The sequence below is a fragment of the Misgurnus anguillicaudatus genome, chromosome 11 (assembly GCF_027580225.2).
Source record: "Misgurnus anguillicaudatus chromosome 11, ASM2758022v2, whole genome shotgun sequence".
In the NCBI taxonomy this organism is placed as follows: Eukaryota; Metazoa; Chordata; class Actinopteri; order Cypriniformes; family Cobitidae; genus Misgurnus; species Misgurnus anguillicaudatus.
The window spans coordinates 28,136,602-28,153,737 of NC_073347.2; the positions used below are offsets into that span (position 1 = coordinate 28,136,602).

Sequence of the window (17,136 nt, forward strand, 5' to 3'; positions counted from 1 at the left end):
AACACAGCCCATAATCTCACATTTCTAGAAAGACTCCACAACATTCTCATACCATCAGAGTGTATGAATGATGTAGACCAAAAAAAACGGTATGTTGTTGTATGGCACAACGTGAGCTTTCATCGTGCAGCCCCAGTCCAAAACTGGTTTGCTGACTACCAAACATTTATCGTGCAATACCTCCCACCATACTTTCCATTTTTGAACCCCATAGAAGAGATATATGGAAGGTATATGACCAGCAGCCCTTTGTGCGCATGCCTCTTTTGCAGGCTATGGAAGATGTGATGGGATTGATGTTGGTGCAAATTTGAATTAGGCGCTCAAGGCGCTTCTTTCCTCGATGTCTGGCAAGGGAATATATTGCCTGTGATGTGGACGAGGCGTTATGACTTGTTTGGTGAAAAATAAAAAAAATTCAACAGCATGTGTGTGTATCTGCAAATATTTCTGTGCATGTGAACAATCTAATACATATTTTAGTATTATGGCAAAGCATACTAAAGAAAAGTGCACTTTTCATTATGCCCAACTGTGTGTAGTTGGTTAGACAAAAATCTGGTAATATGAATGAAGTGTGTTCCAATTTGTGTCAAAGTTTGATTTTGATAATGTTATACGTAGTTTCGGTTGGAGTGCTTCATTTTGCAGGATATATGTGGTATTTTGCTATTTGGGTGTGTGGTTTTGTAAATTGTGTTAAGTTTTTTGATAAAACCAGACTAGTTTGCAAAATTGTGTGTTAGCAATTGAAATTTTAATTTTCTACCGTAAATATATAAAATGTGTTGCTTAAAATTTCATTTAGACAACTTTAAAGGCAATTTTCTCAAAATTTTTTTTTTTGCACCATCAGATTCCAGATTTACAAAAAGTTGTATCTCTGCCAAATATTGTCCTATCCCATAAAACATGCATCAATCGAAATCTTTTCCAACCAGCTTTCAGATGATGTATAAATCTCAATTAAAAACCAAAATTGACCACACTTGGATCCACACTTGTAGCAGCGGTGGGTGAGTTTGTTCAGCGGGGGTGTTTTTAAATACACGAGCAGAACAATACTGAGCAGAGTTTTGGAAAATGCCAAAGGTTCAATAATATAATGACTGCCATCATTTAGCCAATGCAAGAAGAGCAAAATGACTAAGCCTTAAGCTGATTGGCTGAGAGACAAAATACGTGCAGACTAAATACTTATGGGATGGCGAGTGGACACAAAAGCTTGTGCTAGCAGACAGCAGCTGCCGTGTGTGTGTGTGTATGTGTGTGTGTGCGCAGATGCTGGGTGAACTCTGCTGTGATTTTAAAGTCGGAAGAGTCTGTGTCAACTTTTCTAATCCCGCTTAGAGATTTGTCTCAGTCACACATTAGCTGAATCTACGGCTACGTAAGCTGCATATACAAATATATTCACTTGTGAAGTTTTTTGGTCTCCTCGAATGACTCGCACACAAAATAAAATCAGTTCTGATCAATCAATAGAGAAACACAGATAACAGAGGTCAGCCGAGCATGCTGAAGTCAAAGCTATGAACTTTAACCTCATACACAGTGAAAACAAATGACTTCAACAGATTTATCAATGCAGATTTTAATATTTGTGACACAGATCTGTATCAACACCATAACCATCTTAATACTAGCTGTAAACAGCCTCTCCCATGGTCCTGTCACTTTATCACTACAATACCAGTCTAGGTAAAGAGAGTTTAAAGGTTTAATAGTAATAAGTTCACCAAACACTTATTATTTTGAGCTTTGAAATACTTTTGATATTCTGTGATAATGGACTGATGGTAAACGGTAATGACAGGTGTAAAGCTTTAGCTCAAGGTGAGGACAGACAAACAGACAGTCTTGTGATTACCTACTGATCCACAAAGCTACTTTTAGTGTTTCCCTGCACCTGCAACACCTGTTTTAGCTTTAATCTTGACATTAGTGACACAAAGCTACTATCATTTAAATCTATAGTCGCTCAGGAATACTTAAACAAAAATGTTTGCATTAAGTCATAATTTTGTCAGCCCACCTAACAACCAAACATGCATTAAGCTACAGCTACCATCTGTCTTATCAAAGAGCTGTCAATCACATGAATACAAGTCAAACCAACCAACCACTCCCACCCTGACCCCCTTATGCATAAGCTTCACAATTGACACTGCCCATCTGGACTGACGCTACATACACATTTACATTTAATTTATATTTCTATAAGTCAAATCAGCTCAGGCATTTTACATTTTATCCAAAGCGACTTGCTGTGCATACATTTTTTATCAGTATGTGTGTTCCCTTGGGATCGAACCCACAATCTTGGAGCTGCTAATGCAGTGCCCACCAATGGAGCTGGAGAAACACTTCCTGTCTTTTACATTTCCTGTCTGCCATACCGACAGCTCTACTGGTCACTGTCTCACTGCGAGTCTTTATCAGGATTGACATGATCGGATCAATGTTCACTTCACTCCCTGTCACATGACCAAAGTCACACGCTTAGGAAAACAAAGTATGGCTTTTGTGTGGGTCACTCTGGTCTTACCTGGACTCTATATGATCGAACAGATGCTGCCATCGGTCATTAATGTCCTTGATCTTTTCATTGATTTCGTTCTCTTTGGTCTTGTTGCTGGCGGTGATGAGCTGTTCTCCAAGCTGTTTCAGATGGGTTTTATTCTCACTAAAGAGGTTGATCTCCTCCATGCAATCCTGCAGTGGGTGTGTGAAAAGGAAAGTAAAAGAGATGAATATCTTTACAGTTTTTATCTTTATATATTTATGTCTTTAGAACTCTTCACGTGCATATCAAATTCCACTTCAATCCTATTGGCCAGTAAATGCCAGCATTTAAACTGTATAAAACTGTAAACTTTTGATTTAATCACAAATCTTGTCATGCACTAGCACAAACACAAATCTGAGGTCTTTTTCTGATACTATATGTTCTGTTATGTCCTGAGCTGAACGCTGGATTGGACTATACAATATATCTGAGGTTGGTCTGCTTTTATTTAATCTCACCTTCTTGAGTTTTTCTACCATCTCCTCGATGCTGAGCTCGGCGCTGTGTGCCACCTTGTTTTCCATCTGCGTCAGCCATTCGCACAGCTCACGGTTCTTGTCATTGAAAATGATCCAGGCATTAAGTCGGTCAGCGATTTCCTGTTTACGCAGAGACACCTACAAACACACAGATAGCACATGAAAGATATGACAGCACCTTACACAGAACAGGTGAATCATACAAATGCAAACAGTCCAAAAGATAAGAAAGTGAATAAGGTATATTCAGAGTTTGGTAAGATTGCTTTATCTTCGCATGTTTCTTGGGTTTAAAATGAACTGCAGAATGTACACTGTATGGGTGATTCTCACGAAACCATTGAAACACCACGGCACTAATGATTTTAGCTTTAAAATGTGTAATATAGTAACATTAAAAAGCATCAGAATTAACACAATACTGTGTTCTACCTTGCACAATGTGTGATTTTAACATAAGAATTTATAATTGGAAATTTTATCTCATTTTCTGCTGAAATTCTCATTACCGCAATGTGTCCGGCTGTGTTTGAACATGCGTTATGTTGTAATTTTATCAAATTAACACAAAAATATTAAGAAAAAAAATAAATGGATGTTTTGCTAGACTGCTTTAGATGACAGAAAAATTTTTTACTGAATATTCATGTAAAATAATGATGAAGAAAAATTAGGAAAATTATGTGTCCATGCCTGATGTTCTCATCCTCCGCAACACTTTTTGAGAACAGTTCAAGCACACATACAGAATTTTAATAAAGTTTGATTTTGAGTGACCAAGCACATGGACCAGTTACTTCAAGATGGCTACCAGATAAGATCATTTTTTTACAATTAATTTGAAATATTGTCTTGTCAGAATGCTTACACGACATTTTGATTATCATTACCGCAACAGATGCTTATTAAATGTTAATTTAATTAATAGAAGCATAATACTTTGATTTTAAATGCATGTGCAGAATCTCCAAATTATGTTCTTTCAGGTTTGTCATGTAATTTTGAAAATATGTCAGTGTTGGTGTTTTATGACTGTTGCGGTAATGAGATTTTTTAGGACTAATTTTTTAAATTATGTTACAAAAAGTTTTAAATGATAAGTAAAAGTTTTTAAATTAATGTTCCCATTTACTCCAGACTTTGTTTTTCAATGTCTGGTGGGAAAAAAAGTAAATTTAAGGTATTTCCGTTTGTGACAGTGAAAACAAAGATGAGCCATGTTGAGGAGTGATTTAACTCAAACTGCATCAAAAGTCGCTGTTTATTTACTTCCATCATTGCGGGTCTTCTCAAATTATACACAACAAGTTGCTGTTTCTTCTTCGTTTGTGGGTTAACTTGCTAAGCTTCTTCTTCTTTGACATTCGCGCTGCTACTGTGGTTACACGCGTGGTTACTGCCTACCAGCGCCCTGCGCGTGTGTTTGCACGTCGACGTGGATGACGACGTAAAAGTATAAATGAAAACCAACGCGGAACCTACGCCGTCGCGGCTACGCCGTAGGACCTACGCACAACTATAAAAAGCCCATTACTCATGTAACTACTCATGTAACAGTCTTTACAAAGGAAAAACATGGAAGTGTTTGGTGGCTTCTAAATTCATCCCAGTTTGGATCCTAAGGAATGAATGGGGCTAGGCTAAATGCTAACATATTCACGATGCGTTGTACAAAGATTAAGTGCACGCATTGAAAAAAGATAGGTATGTATTTATTAGTCTAAGTTGAGGTAAGAACATAGTTAAATATTGAAAAAAATGATGGTGTTGTCCTTTAATGTTGATTATATGAATGATTAACATTCATTCTCAGAATTTAGTTAATGCAAGTTAATGTAACCCCCAAACTATTGGTATCGGCAGAGTCTGATTAATCGGCTATCGATATCAGTGGAAAATGTTTTTATATCTGTGCATCTCTAATAATAATACACTTCTAAAAACTATTCGATTCTAAGTTTGTGGGTATGAAAACAACAAAGGTCTATAGTATAATATAGTATATTTTCATATTAACTGATGCAAATCTAAATCTATGCATAATTCTGTCCAAAACATTTACTAAAGATCACTAGTGACTTGTCACTAGAAAGTTTAGAAACTAAACAGCTGCCACAAGTGGACCCCACTGTTACCAAGCCTCCCCCACCCCACATCACACATACACACTTCGGGGTGTGACAGAGAGTAATTTCCAAAACAAAGAACTATAGACCTCAGCTCCTATTCACTCCTCCGTCTCGTACCACCATCTGCTCTCACGTTCCAGTGTTAAAGACCCCAAAACTCACACCAGACCCCCAAAACATGACCCCTGGAGACTCCAGCTGACTGATCCAGCACCAAACTCATTAAAAAACAGCAGCGTTGAGCAGACATACAACAGATACAACAGCCTCCAAAGCAACATGTTATATCAAGATATCTTAAAAGAACACTGACTTCAACTGAATCAATAAATACTGATAAAAAACATGAAAGAAAACAAGAGAGAAGTCCTCACACCTGCTTCTTGAGTAATAACAACAGTGTGATGATGACACTCTGTATTTAAAATAGCTGACATTCCTGGAAGCACACTTTATTTGTTACACATTAGTCACACGAAGTTAACTCTCATTTGGAGCAAGAAGAAAAATGTGTTTTTATCTGAAATGGTAAAATGTTTTTTAGAGCTCAGCTAGAGTTTGTCTTTAGTAGATCAGCCTTACATAAAAACTATACATATAAGTCTATTGAATGTCCTCAGATGTTTAGATGCTGCCTAAATGTGTGTGTGTGACTCATACAGAGGCATTTATATTGTAAAAAGCAGTAGTTGCTAAGCATGCAATCTCCACACACACGTTTATATGTAATAACTTACTTTGATGCAGAGGTCCTCCCATTGGCAGTGTAGATGTTCCACTTGCTCCTGGAGGAGGAGAACATCATCGGTCAGGATGTACTGGGACAGGTCCGTCTTCATGGTGCTGAGCTCAGACAAACTGACGGCCCAATCGTCCAAACAATCCTGAACCTCCTGCATAACATAACACAGCACCGTCACACAGAAACCCACTGGAGCACAATTCAGCTCTAAATCCCTCACACAATCACAACCTCTCTCTCTCTCTCTCTCTCTCTCTCTCTCCCAACTAGATTAAAGCCCATAGGACATGGGGGTTGGGTGGGAGGCTGAGCAAGCGAGCGAAAGAGAGAGAGAAAGAGAGAGAGAGAGAGAGAGAGAGAGAGAGAGAGAGAGAATCATTAGCCTGTAAAGGTTAATCCAATGTGTCCTGAAACTCAAACAGGAGCTATTGTGTTTGTTTGTTGCAGTTATTGAGCACACACTTCCTTTTCCTTTTAATTTTAAGTGCTTTTAACTTTTAAATGCCACAAAAGTCCATATAACTCTACTTTTGTTTAAGGGCAAACTACTGGTATGTTGTTGCAATAGATTTGCACAATTTTATAAGGCTCATGTACATTAAACTGGACAGAACTGCAAAGTAAACAAACAAAATGAAACATGAATTTAGCACTGCTATGTGGGAAATGTAGATTTGGGATTCTGGGAAAACCAACACTGTGAGAAGTGACCATTTTTTCAGGTCACCTGCATATATGTTATTATACCTTTACAAGGAGGTGTTCCTCCTCCATCTCCTCCTGCTGATCTGAAATCGGCTGCTTTAGTCTGGCTTGTAGCTCCTCCAGACGCTGAGCCTGATTGGCTAGTCCAGTCTCACAGGTCTCCCACTTCTGCAAATATAATAATAAATTGCAATGAAGCGATCCTCACAGCTTTTATAATGTTTTGACATGCTCTTGTAATATCTGTAACATTTTTTTTAAGGTGGAGCAGTTCTCACTTGTCAAAGCTTGTAACAATACTATAAAAGTTTAAAAATAATACAGAGAAATCGCTAAGGAAGATAAATCTGTACACACAAACATATGAACATGTGACCATTATATATAACCAAATTAAAGGGGACATTTCACAAGACTTTTTTAAGATTTAAAATAAATCTTTGGTGTCCCCAGAGTGCGTATGTGACATTGTAGTTAAAAATACTATATAATTTATTACAGCATGTTAAAATTGCTACCCAGTCTCACGAAATTATGTACCTGTAGTCACGTAATTTTTTCATTCTTTTTCGTGATACTGTCACGAATTCCTATGTTTTTTCGTGATCGTGTCCCGAATTTCTGTTTATGTGTCATTGTCACGTATTGGTTACTCAACTGCTTTTTCCTATTTTTAAACCATTTTCGCTCCAGTTTAGGGTTAGATTTGGTGTTTGCGTTAGGATGTCACTAAGTATCGGTTTATAAAAAATTTTCGGATTTATTTTTTTATATTTTTTAAACTTAAACCATTGTCGCCTGGCGTTAGGGTTAGAGTTGGGTTTAGGTAAGGATGTCATTTCATGTAAATCTAACCCTAAAACGAAGCGACAATGGTAAGAAAATAGGACAAAACAGTTGAGTAACCAATACGTGACAATGACACATAAACAGAAATTCGTGATACGATCACAAAAAAATGCGGAAATTCGTGACAGTATCACGAAAAAGAATAAAAAATTACGTGACTATAGCTACGTAATTTCATGAGACTGGGCTGTAAAATTGACACTTTGTAGGTGTGAGCAAAAATGTGGCATTTTTGTGTGTGTCCTTTTAAATGCAAATAAGATGATATCTGCATTAAATGGCAGTGCCGTGGTTGTATAGTGCAGATTAAGGGGTGGTATTATCCCCTTCTGACATCACAAGGGGACCCAAATTTCAATTACCTATTCTTTTCACATGCTTGCAGAGAATGGTTTACAAAAACTAAGTTACTGTGTTGATCTTTTTCACATTTTCTATGTTGATACAGGCACTGGGGACCCAATTATAACACTTAAACATGGAATAAGTCAGATTTTTGTAATATGTCCTCTTTAAAGGTTAACACACACACTCACACAATGCTGTATTATACTGATGTGTATCCTATAATCATATCAATTACATGTGACCATGAGCTTTCACATATCTAAAGTATCATACATGTACTGGGCTACTGAAACCGTATCCTATTAAACGTCAACACGTTGCAATGCACTAGCATTCATTTCATATCTGACAGGCAGAGATTTTACTGTAGAGAGAGATGTAAATCTCTAGACAGGCTTTACTGTAAATCCTTGAGCACATGACAACTGCACATATAGATGAAACACACACACGCACGCACACACACACTCGCGCTCAAACCTCACTGAATATGATCTGCTTTGTTTTATAGCAGAGATAAATTAACACATTCTTTCATATTATTCACACCACAATCATGGTCAGCTATGGATATAAATAACTGGATGGAGAGCCAGACAGCCGGACAGAGAGACAGATGGGCAGAAATAAAATCAGAAACATTTGTAATGTTTTTAGAGCTTAGACATGACAGAATAATAAAACATCTTACAGATTTAATAACCGGCACAAATGTTTGGCCAAAAAAAATTGTACTGTATGTGTGTTAGTGTGCATAAAGGTCTGATCAGGATTAGTCCAGCTGTGAAACTGGAATCAGAGGGAATGTAGGTCGCACATAGCTGCACTCATCCCTGAATTAAACCTCCATAATGAAATATACACACACATTCAAATATTTGTAGACAGGGTTATACTATAGACTTTAGACGTTTCTGTGATTTCTGTAGTGAAACACTAAGTTCAAAATCAATGATTTGCTCTAAAGCTGAATATGTAGGCTATAAACTTTTAAACTTTAATCATTTAATAGTTTGCACTTTCTATCCAATTATTTTAGATGTAACTAGAAAAATAATATTAACTATTATCAATGTTTCCTGGTCCTAAAAAACAGCTTTTGAAATCTAATACCACTCCTCACAATCTATCTTAATGGATTTCCAATATGACCTCTGACCTTCAACATTTGAGAATAAACAGAGTTCCCATAATCCTGTGGGTCCAGCTCATTAAAACAACATCAGGTCAGTAAAAAATAAACAAAATAACATATAGTTGAACAGAACACAGGTGAGGTAGTTCACAAAAACGCTCAAACCCAATTAAATCCTATTACCTCGATGATGTCAGATATGAGAGTCTTCCTCTTTCCCAGCATGCACTGGTATTGCTCCCAGTCCTCCTGCAGGGCTGCCAGGTCCGTCTGCAGCTGTGTTTGTGTATGCATGTCACTCACAGAGAACAGCTGCCTGCCCACCTCCATCACACACAGATAGGCAGACACTGACCTTTGAAACAACAGCTCAGTACGCTGCACAGAGGAAGACCGAGAGAGAGCCAGAGGGAGGGAGGAAGAGAAATAGATAGAAAGAGAGAAAGACAATTTAAAATTAAGAAAATAAAATAAAAAGGAAATATTACAGATTTCAAAATATTTATATTAGAACATCAAATGTAAACAAACTTGTGACTGACTGATCATGCAAACTCAGTCAGGCATCTATGTTTACAATGATTGTTGCTCACCTTAAGATCATCTAAAGAGAGTCGTAGCTGCATGAGACTACAATTTGTTAGAATTGTGGGTGACAGAAGTGTACGAGTGAGCATGAGGAGCCTGCGAAGTCTCTGCAGTGTGTGGGTATAAAGGTGCCAGTGTTGTATCAGCCCTTCCACTAGAGTGCGACGTTGAGCTGATCTCTGCACCGCCCCCTGCCAGTGCTCTCTCAGCTGTGCCAGTTTTAACAGAAAGTCACTCCTGGAGGAAAACACAGGGTGGCTAATCAAATTACAAATCCCATGTTGAATCCTAAAGTTGAAATCTTTTTTGAGAGTAGGTTATTTTTTACAAAGTGTTCATTTAAAGGAAAACACCACCGTTTTCCAATATTTTACTATGTTCTTACCTCAACTTAGATGAATTAATACATACCTATCTTTGTTCAATGCGTGCACTTTTCATCTTTGTACAGCGCTTCTTAAATGTGTTAGCATTTAGCCTAGCCCCATTCATTCCTATGGCTCCAAACAAAAGTTTTATTTTTTGCCACCATACTTACTAATGTAACTACTCATTGTAACAGTCTTTAAAGGCACTAATAGTCCATTTTAGCTTAAAATGTGAAAAATGCAGATAATTTAAAAACTCACGACAATGTCATCCAATAATTTTGATGTTCTACCTTGCACTTTGATTTCAAGTCGAGAAGAAATTTTATGTAAATTTTATTGACGAAATTACATTACCGCAAGGATTTTTCTCATGCGTTAATGTTGAACTTTAATAGAGCCCAACACTTAACAGTTTTTTTCAACGGAGTTTCAAAGGACTATAAACGATCCCAAACGAGGCATAAGGGTTTGATCTAGCGAAACGATTGTCATTTTTGACAAGAAAAAATAAAAAATATGCACTTTTAAACCACAACTTTTCGTCTGGTCTGGTCCAGCGCGACCTAACATAAATGCGTAGTGACGTGTTACATATATAAAACGCACATTTTCGGACCATTTTAAACAATAAACTGACACAAAGACATTAATTAGTATCATTCGAGATACAAAACTTCAGAACGGTCCTCTTTCAACACACTTGTAAACCCTGGGGCGGAGTTTCGCGTTTGTCCTCTGTGACATCTTGACGTCATGCCGTATTGCGTGAGGTCACGTTGACGCTTTCAGGACCGGATCTAGACGAGAAGTTGTGCTTTAAAAGTGTATATTTGTTATTTTTCTTGTCAAAAATGACAATTGTTTCGCTAGATAAGACCCTTATGCGTTGTTTGGGATTGTTTATAGTCATTTGAAACTCCGTTGAAAAAATAATGTTAAGTGTTGAGTTAAGTATTAAGTGTTGCGGCTCTGAGATTTTTTAGGACTCCATTTTTTAAAATGTTACAAAAAGTGTTAAATGATGAGTAAAATGTTTTCCTCAAATTAATGTCCCCATTTACATCCAGACTTTGTTTTTCTCGACTGAACAAAGAAAGACATCAACATTTTGGATGACATGGTGGTGAGTAAATAATCTGGATTTTTCTTTGAAGATCACCCACTTATTGACTATTCCTTTAAATGGGGAAAACATGGAAGTGTTTGTTGGATTCTACATTCATCCCTGTTTGGATCCAAAGGAATGAATGGGGCTAGGCTAAATGCTAACACATTCACGAGGTACTGTACAAAGATTAAGTGCACGCATTGAAAAAAGTTGAGGTAAGAACATAGTAAAATATAAAAAAACGGTGGTGTTTTCCTTTAATTAATTTTGTAAAGCATCGTGTTATCACAGCACAAAGATCATGGGTTTGATTCACATATGGACTGAATGCACTGTATGTCACTTTGAATAGTAGTGTCAGCCAAATGCACAAATGTTAATGTGAAGTAATATGAATTATGTCACAAACATGCAGAGTTGCATGCTGGGAGATATTACCTGTCCTCCACCTCTCCCTTATGCAATAGAAGGAGAGATTCACTGATCACAGAGTGAAGTATCAGATGGCCTAAAGACAACTCGGCTTGAAAACACTGAAAGAGAGTGAGAGAGAGAAATAATACACAGGTAAATCTACGATTTATATGTAGAGTGATTGGATGTATACTGACTTGACCTACATTATATGTAAATGGCCTCATAATGTAACCTGCACATTTGTCTTTGTGAGTCCTTGTCATTAAAATCACTGTGTGTGCTTACATATAGTTTGGGGACAAATACAGTATGTCCCCAGAATTTTGATATGTGAGCAATATGGAACTCTATACATTTGTATACATTTTACAACATCATTTTTTAATCTAACATTTTAAATATTATAAAAGAAGTGGTGCTCAGTCTTTAAATCGGCCAAATTTTGTTGAGTGTTATGTTTAAAACAATAGTTTACCAATTGTATACCATCCTGATCTTAGTATAAAAACTATTGTGTCTCTCATAGGTCCTTGTACCTGATGTGTGCGTTGTTGTTCTCTTAAACCAGAGTAAGTCGATGAGATTTCTACAGCCAAACTATCCTCCATTCGCTGTAGGAAAGCCACCCAGCTTTCACATTTCTGCTCGAAGCTCTGATGCTGAAGAGACGCTGCCTGCAACTCACTACACGCACGCACAAACACACCTACATTAACACTTTGTGCCGATGTGTGCACCTAGAGTATCATATCTTATGAAACACAGCGTAATTATTGTGATACTGTTTCACAAAACATATAATTGTGTCAATCACCTGCATCTCTCCTGAGCATGTGCAGAGGCCTGTGCCCACTTCTTGTTAAAGTTCTGCAGCCTTTTAGTCACAGGATCACTGAGGGTCAGTCTGTAGCTGAGCGTGTTCAGCAAATCCAGATCAGGAGACAAAGAACTGAGCTCAATCAGACCCAACTAGAAACACAAACACCATAAATGCTTTAAGTCCATGAATTATAGGTCTGAGGCCATCTACTGTATATGATAATACATTTTTAAAAGTATTGATGAGTCATCTTGCACTATATACATTTGTCCAATAAAATCTGTAGAATGACATTGTGCTATCTTAGTGTAATAGCACATTTCTTTAACTAGCAATAGCTTATATAAAATTCTTGTAACTAAAGCCTTTTGGCTATTTAAAAATGTGATATATTCAGCCCAAATTTCCTTTTTAGTATCTGTCTAGTTTTTATGCGGTCTTAAACACTGTGGGGTGGTTTCCCGTACAGGGATTAGACTAGTCCTAGACTAAAATAAATGTAAGAGCTGTCCAAACTGAAAACAACTTGCACTGGCATATCTTAAAATAATGTACACAAATAATGTTTTTAGTAAGGCATGTTTGTTAAAACTAGTTATATATCCTAATTAAACTAAGGTCTAGTCCTGGTTTAAGCTAATCCCTGTCCGGGAAACCACCCCTGTGAGTCTTAGTGTGTTATATATGTTGTTATATATGTTTATCACCTCAGATATGTCGTTGTGCTGGCTGTTCATCCTTTGCTTGTTTTCCCACTGTTGTAAATGTGTTTCAAGGGTCTGGAATAATCTTTCAAACTCTTGAAACTGCTCAAGATCCTCCTAAACACAGACATACAATTATATACACCAGGGCTATTCAACTCTTACCCTGGAGGGCCGGAGCACTGCAGATTTTAGCTCCAACCCTGATCAAACACACCTGAGCAAGCTAATCAAGGTCTTCATGATCACTAGACAATCACAGGTGGGTAAGTTTGATTAGGGTTGGAGCTAAACTATGCAGTGCTCCGGCCCTCCAGGGTAAGAGTTGAATAGCCCTGATATACACTGTCTGAAAAAAATGTAAAAAATGGTCCCTAGCTGTCACTGGGACGGTACCCTTTAAATAGTACACCTTTGCACCCAAATAATACCTCAAATTAGTACCAATTGTATTCACATCTGTACCTAAATGGTACAAATTAGGACCTTTTTAATTTTTATTTACATTTATTTTTATTTACTAACTCTTATTATTTTACTCTCTAAAATACTTAATTCTGATTGGCCAGTCGCGACATTCCACGGTATGTTATTCCGAGATAACAACCATCTGAAACTAAGAACACAAGGTAACTCGGATGCTGCAAATCATTTTGACAGGTACAGTTTAATATTGCACAAAAATGAAATAACACATGTAGAGGGATGGCGTCCCCGCCTCTAGTCCAATGTAGTGGTAACACCGGTGCGTAACTCCAAAAATTAGAACAATAAAGAGAAGAAAAGTCCGCACACAGTAATCAAAATAATGTCAAAAACATTTATTCTATGCCGAAAAAATCCAATGGCCAAAGATGCAACAATGTATGTCATACATTGATGATGGGCTAAGCTCGAAACGTTTGTCTGTATTGTTGCATCTTTGGCCATTGGATTTTTTCTGCATAGAATGTCGGCAAATGTTTTTGACATTATTTTGATTACTGTGTGCTGACTTTTCTTCACAAAAATGAAATATAAATATGTCTTTTAATAAAATATATGACATTATATTTACAAATGATCAAACCACTTAGTTTGGCGGCTCGTGACTGCTCATCTGAGGGGGGCAAATTCAAAATAAGTGTTCAGAGTGTCATGTGTGTTGCTCGGGTTTTCAAAATATGTGTTTGTTGAGTCATGTGAACCATGTGCATCACGTGTTTTGACAAAATAAGTGCCTGCTGCCCACGCGTCAAAACCGTTTATGATAAAAGAGACGATTACGTTCACAAAATAAACGCAAGACACTCCCTTAACAGTAAACTCTGATTACGCATGAGATTATGCGAGTATCTGGCAAACGCGAGCGTCTCTTTCATCATAAACCCTTTAGACGATTCTGCAGCAGGCACTTATTTTGACAAAACACGTGATGCACACAGTCTCTCGACGCGCAGAACACATATTTTGAAATTACGAACCACACACATGATTGGATACATACACGTTGTGACGAACTTCACATTGAGCTCCCTCGAAAAAAGAAGTCACCGACCGCCACTGTGTGTTCGTGACATTTTGAATGTCTTGTCTTATCTTAAAACCAAAAGTAAATGGGTTTTCCTCACCAAAGGTTTGCATTTGTTAAAACTTATTTCAAATCAATATTTAATGTTCCTTAACTTACTTATGAGGTAAATAGCCGTGTAATAAGCAGGATAATGTACAGGCAGCCGGTGGTTATCGTGGAATAACCCCTCGGCAATGTTATTAGGACCGAAAACTTGCTGCCTATACATTAACCCTTACTTGAATGTCATTTAGACAGCTTGTCATTCCAAACATGTATACATGCCTTTCAATTCTGCCATAGCCTATAAATGTAAGTCTATATGAGTCTCACCTGCATATGTTGAATTCTTCCCGTCAGAGTTTGATTTAACTGATGGTAACCACGGGTTAACAAACGGCACTCTGACTTAATAAAAACAGCATCTTCAGCATCCATCTGTTCAATCAGATCTTTAGATGCTTCAAGCATTTGATCCACATCAACGTGAAGAGTCTCTGAACCTTTCTGTAACACCTAAAGAAAAGAAATACATTTTACATTTATCATTTAAATTACAATTTTATGTTTTATAATTCTTTAATCTTAAAGCTTCCTGCTTATATCCAGGGCTAAAAAGTAAATCTTCAGTGTGGTCTTTTTACATTTATGCATTCGACAGATGCTTTTATCCAAAGTGACCTTAAGTGCATTCAAGCTTTACATTTTTTATCAGTACGTGCGTTCCCTGGAGTTCAAACCTGTAAACATTGTACAGTTGACATGATGTTCTACCAATTGAGCTACAGGAAGAAACACATGTATGTTTAACAGATGGGTGTCTGTGTGTTTGCACTGTACTCACTCGCTTTAGCTCCTCGACGCTGTGTTTGAGTGTGTCATGGTCAGCAGGTGCTTTACTGTGTTTGTTGAGCTGCGTTTTATAATGCTGAAGCTGCTGTGAGCAGGTGTGTTTTATATCAGAGTATCTCTGCCAAAGCTTCAGAAGACATTGTGTCTTTTCCAATGTGTGCATGACCATTTCCTTCACTTCTGTCCACCTGGAGTACAACACAAAGATGTTTAAGTTCAAACACACACATGCATATTTTTGTTGGCAGGTATGAAGGCTAACCTTGCTTTTTCTTTTTCTAATTGCGCCGATAATATCTGGGCGGTGTCTTTGCTAATTCCACCAATAAAGATTGAGAATGTTTTGCTAAGATCCTCCCATGTCCTGTCAAACTCCTCGGCCTCAACTTTAAGGACCTACAGACACAAAACAAGTCTTTAGTAATGATAAACACTGGTAATTGTATTAATTGCATCAAAATAATTGACTTATATATTTAAATGTCACACAAAACAAAAAACAAAATAAAAAGGTATCTTTCAACAGTGACCAATCAGAAATCACTTTTTGAAAAATGTAAAAGTTGACAAAACCTGAAGCTTATTAACGTTGCACTGGAGGGCAGAGATGGAGGGCAGAGGGGCGTGGCAGTAATCTAGTGATTGACGGATCCTCATTGTGTTTTGAATTCTCTGTCTCCTCCCATTTTCGAACTCAGACCACGTGTTACACACCTGCAGTAGAGTATTCCCAAGGTCTGTACCCTATAAATTGAAAAACTATTGTTAAATTTCCTTCTTTAACTCATTCACCGCCATTGACGAGTTATCCTGCATTTATGAGTTCATATTTAACTAATAAATATGCCTTTCTGGACGAATTTCAAAGTGAAAGTGTAATACAAGCCGAATTTATCAAAAACGGAAGTTAAAAAGATTTAATGATTTATTTTAACTGCCTTTATGTTTGATAGTCATTCTGAGTCTGATCTCTAACATAATTTCCTTTACAAAAACGCAATTTTTTAAGCTTTTTGCTCAAAATGTTGTATTTTTGAAGAGAAATATCCATATTTCAGTGGTTAAATTAAGTAGAAAAAGTAAATATATAATGAAACGTTTTTTCCCTATTTTGTTTGTTTGTTTGTTTGTTTATTGTTTGTTTGAAAGCAGAGGGTGTGTTCTTTAATTTGATATAATTTGTATGTTTATATATTTATAGAAAAGAATTTTTCCTGCAAGGAATTTTGTGAAAATTTTGTTAAAATCACAAACATGCAGGTGGGCAACTTTTCTTAAAAAGGCTGGCGGTGAATGAGTTAAATATCAGTTTCTTGGTTAAAGTTGGGTTTATTGCAAAAAAATACTTTGGGATCTTTTGGGTTTATTGCAAAAAATACTTTGGGATCTATTAATAACTAATTTCTGTACCTGTTGAGAAAGATCGGTTAAAGACTGCGAGAGATTTTGAACTTTGGTGAAGAATTCTTCATCTTCATCATGGCTAAGTCTCCTCTTCCTCAGATCAGCAAGTTCTGTGAGTTTGCCCTTTAATGTCTCCATTAGCTCCTAAAATGAATGCAAATAAATAAAAATTGAAATTTTGTGGCGTTTAAAAGCTTTTCTACCAAGCCCCTAAGGTGACATTGGAGTAAAATCATGTGCTCACGTGAAACCTTCATGTGCAATTTTTTTTTTAAGTTTAGTTTTGCGTGTGCACGTGAAACTATCTCGTGCACACGTGAAACTTTCGCATGCGCACATGAAACTTTCGCTTTCACATGCACTC

General features: G+C 37.0%; 1 protein-coding gene across 1 annotated transcript in view; it reads right to left on the reverse strand.

The window, feature by feature from the left end:
* Nucleotides 1–17,136, reverse strand: part of syne2b (spectrin repeat containing, nuclear envelope 2b) — a 191,307-nt gene that overhangs the window by 60,937 nt on the left and 113,234 nt on the right. The window contains exons 101-115 of the mRNA XM_073873482.1: nt 16,779–16,916; nt 15,942–16,112; nt 15,631–15,764; nt 15,361–15,556; nt 14,850–15,032; nt 12,968–13,081; nt 12,255–12,409; nt 11,977–12,124; nt 11,462–11,556; nt 9,550–9,781; nt 9,140–9,334; nt 6,667–6,792; nt 5,915–6,070; nt 3,028–3,186; nt 2,549–2,715 (exon numbers count right to left, since the gene is read on the reverse strand). Coding sequence (XP_073729583.1) covers nt 2,549–2,715; nt 3,028–3,186; nt 5,915–6,070; nt 6,667–6,792; nt 9,140–9,334; nt 9,550–9,781; nt 11,462–11,556; nt 11,977–12,124; nt 12,255–12,409; nt 12,968–13,081; nt 14,850–15,032; nt 15,361–15,556; nt 15,631–15,764; nt 15,942–16,112; nt 16,779–16,916 — 2,369 coding nt within the window. The remainder of the gene's footprint in view (nt 1–2,548; nt 2,716–3,027; nt 3,187–5,914; nt 6,071–6,666; nt 6,793–9,139; nt 9,335–9,549; nt 9,782–11,461; nt 11,557–11,976; nt 12,125–12,254; nt 12,410–12,967; nt 13,082–14,849; nt 15,033–15,360; nt 15,557–15,630; nt 15,765–15,941; nt 16,113–16,778; nt 16,917–17,136) is intronic.